This window comes from Muntiacus reevesi, chromosome 9 (genome assembly GCF_963930625.1).
Source record: "Muntiacus reevesi chromosome 9, mMunRee1.1, whole genome shotgun sequence".
Classification (NCBI taxonomy): Eukaryota; Metazoa; Chordata; class Mammalia; order Artiodactyla; family Cervidae; genus Muntiacus; species Muntiacus reevesi.
In genome coordinates, this window is record NC_089257.1 from 45,225,122 (window position 1) to 45,228,777 (window position 3,656).

At 42.6% G+C, this 3,656-nt stretch overlaps 1 protein-coding gene across 1 annotated transcript; it reads right to left on the bottom strand.

Annotated features, from left to right (window-relative positions):
* Nucleotides 1-1,746: 1,746 nt before the first annotated feature.
* LOC136175900 (olfactory receptor 2AG1-like) lies at nucleotides 1,747-2,712 on the bottom strand. The gene has a single exon (XM_065946086.1). The coding sequence runs from the start codon at nucleotides 2,710-2,712 to the stop codon at nucleotides 1,747-1,749; it is 966 nt and encodes a 321-aa protein (XP_065802158.1).
* Between the last annotated feature and the right edge of the window lie 944 nt (nucleotides 2,713-3,656).

Genomic DNA, 3,656 nt, shown 5'->3' on the forward strand with positions numbered 1-3,656 from the left:
AGGACCTGGAACATTTGATGAGAGGAAAAAAGATGAGACTAGGGAAGAGAAGCAAAGGCGTCAGTGGTGTTGCTAACGCTAGATGGTGAATACGTAAGAATGTTATGTGTACATACATAGAACTAGTTTATTTATATACATACACGCTGTGCTGTGTTTAGCTGCTTAGTCATGTCTGACTCTGTAACCCATGGACTTTAGCCTGTCAGACTCCTCCGTCCATGGGGATTCTCTAGGCAAGAACACTGGAGTGGGTTGCCATGCTCCTCCAGGGAACCCAGGTCTCCCGCGCTGCAGGCGGATTCTTTACTGCCTGAGCCATCAGAGAAATCCAGGAATACTGGAGCGGGTAACCTATCCCTGCTCCAGGGGATCTTCCCAACCCAGGAACTGAGCCAAGGTCTCCTGCCTTACAGGAGGATTCTTTACCAGGTGAGTTACCAGGAAAGCCCTTATACATACGTACATATGTATATATTACTTGTGGATACATTATGCATTAAAATAAGGGTATATTATCTAACTCCTGGTATTACGAAGACCAGTTAGTAATCTGCTATAGTAAAAGTCCAGGGCAGAGATAATGGTAATTGGGACCAGAGTGAAATATTTGAGTGTTGAAAACTGGGATGTTTTTAGGGAAAGAAAAATACCACAGAACTCGCTGATAGATTGGATCTTTGCTAAGTCTTGTCCAAAGGAAATATTAGTTCTTTTTTTTCTTTGTTCATGGAAAGGTATCCTTTTTTAAAATCTGTTTCCTTATGTAATTAGCTTCAAGCATTACAGAGTAGCTAAAAGTTTCCAGGCAAGTATGTGGAGCAGAGGAGTTCATTTTAAATTCAGTATTTAAGAAATCTTCAAAGGGTCTGAGGCAGAAAGGAGGTAATAAAGGAAAAACAAGGTCACTGGGCAAAGTGTAAGTGGTTATGATGCAGATATTGGCAAGACTGCTTCCATTTCAGATGTCGATTTTGACCATTAATTCCTATTCAGGAGTACCAATCAGGGCTGAGGCTTTAAAGGAGTATGTTCCCAGCAGCGAGCTCTTGAATCATGATGCTCATTACCAAGTGTGCTGGCTGCTTTCACACATGACCTTTAAGGCATCAATAATTTATAATGTGATTTATTTGTAAATAATGTGAAAAGAAAGTACTTGGCTGTCCTGATACAACATGAGTAGCTTGAGGAGTTGATGCAGAAACCAAGGCATAGGTAACTGATAAGAATTTTTTTTTCCAGTGTCTAGGACTCTGATATAAACCTGGGAAGTTCTGCCCACAGTAAAGTGTCTAATATTATATGACTACAAATGCTCACTAATAAGAAGGTAAGAACTGAGAAATTCTGTCAATAGCAACAAGTAAAATTCAACATTTGTATCTTCATTTTACCTTCATTTTCCTCTCTAGTTTTTATTTCTACTTTAAATTGAGCTGTACAAAAAATCTGGCTAACTTTCTTTGTGATTGGGTGTAGGATTGTCATAGGGTAAGAAGAGAAAATACTGAAGTAAAATGTAAGGTCACTCTGTCAGAACAGAAAAAGAATTTCAAACATATCCTGGGATATTGATCAGAGAAATGAATGCTTCTTAACTATCGAAATACAGAGTTGATGAAGACAAAATTGTGTCTCTAAGACCAAATGAGGACTTAGTTCTAATGTGGCAGATTTTCAGAATTTTCATAGTATAGAAGAACCACATAAAACCAAGACCGGATATGAAGCGCCGTCTAGGAGTTATAGGGCTTCAATATGACAGCCACCATCCTGGATAAAAGAAAACCTCCCTAATACTCTCCTGAAGGCCCCCATTACCTCCTTGTTTCTCAGACTATAGATGAGAGGGTTCAGTGCTGGAGTAATGACAGTGTAAAATACAGAGAGGATGTTGTCCTGTCGGGGACTGTGGTAGGAGCTGGGCTGGACATACATAAACATGGCAGCTCCATAGTACATCCCCACCACAGTCAGATGAGAAGAACATGTGAGGAGGGCTTTCTGCCTTCCTTCTCCTGAGGACATGTGAAGGACAGCAACCAGGACAAACATATAGGAGGCAAGGATAGCAGCAAGGGAAGGCATGAGAAAGATGGAACCTGACACATACACCATGAACTCGTATCTGGAGGTATCTGCACAGGCCAATTTCAGCAAGGGTGGGATCTCACAGAGGAGGTGCCTGATTTCCCGGGTCATACAGAAAGGAAAATGCATGGTATATGAAGTGTGTATCACAGAATTCAGGAATGCCAGGGTCCAAGATGTGGCCATCATGAGCCAGCAGATCCTGGGCCTCATGAGCACCGTGTAGTTCAGAGGATGACAAATGGCCACATACCTGTCATAGGCCATGAAGGCCAATAAGAGGCCCTCTGCACCACCAAGGGTCAGTACTAGGAACATCTGAAGGGCACAGCCCTCAAAGAAGATGGCATTCTCTCCACGCAGATAATCCACAAGTGTTTTAGGAATAACTACAGATGTAAGCATCAAATCCATGAGAGAAAGCTGGCCGAGCAGGAGGTACATGGGCACGTGGAGCCGGGCATCCACCGTGATGACCAGGAGCAGCAGGCCATTGCTGGTGAGGGCCAGAGTGTACAGGACTGAGATTGTAGTGTAGAGCAGTCCAGGAGACCCACTGTCGGTCAGAATCCCCACCAAGATGAAACCACTTTCCAAGGTGGAGTTACAGAGCTCCATTCTGTGGTTTTTTTGGTTATCTGAAATTATGAAAAATCAGGTAAGGTAGTTCTGATGTGGTCACTGGGGACTCCTTGCCTTTACAGTGTTACAGCCCTTGATCAAAAGAAATTAGTTGCTCCATTTATCATACCATGTATTAGTCTTTCATTCATAAATTAAATCACCAAATATGTACTGATAACATATTGTTAAAATAGTACTTTTCTTTCCCATTGCTGATGTTTCCTTCAATGTTAGGCAAGTTCCATTTGGGCAGTAATTCTGCATTTGCTCTGCTTCACCATCCCACTTCCTTCTCTTGAGAAACAAGAGCAACCTAACCAATGGGAAACATTAAAGGGAAAATCTAGGCATATAGACATATGGAGTGCATTAAATAGCTTCAGTCATGTCCAATTCTTTGCGATCCTATGGACTGTAGCCCACCAGGCGCCTCTGTCCAAGGGATTCTCTAAACAAGAATACTGGAGTGGGTTGCTGTGCCCTCCTCCAGGGGGATCTTCCCGACCCAGTGATCGAACCCATGTCTCCTTTCATCTCCTGCATTGGCAGGTAGGTTCTCTAGCACTAGCACCACCTCGGAAGCCCAGACATATGGTATCCAGCTTCTTTTTCCTTCCCTTCTTTTCAGGAGTTGCAGCATCTTTGAGAAGTCCCAACATATATTTCCCTCTCTCCCACCCAGGTTGTGAAGCAATTGAGACAGGAGATATTTGTGCAGCCAAAACATCACCCTATTTTTCATAAAGCAGAAATTACGGGATGTAATTTCTGTGTCAGGGGATAATGGACTTCCTAAACCTCAAAATGAACATAATTGCCTTTGCAGTCACAAGCAATGCAGGACCAGGTCAGTACTTCCCACCTAAGAAGGACTGATGGACCAGGAGAACAAGAGATACAAGTACTGGTCATTGTATCTTCTAAGAAAAAGAGAGAAT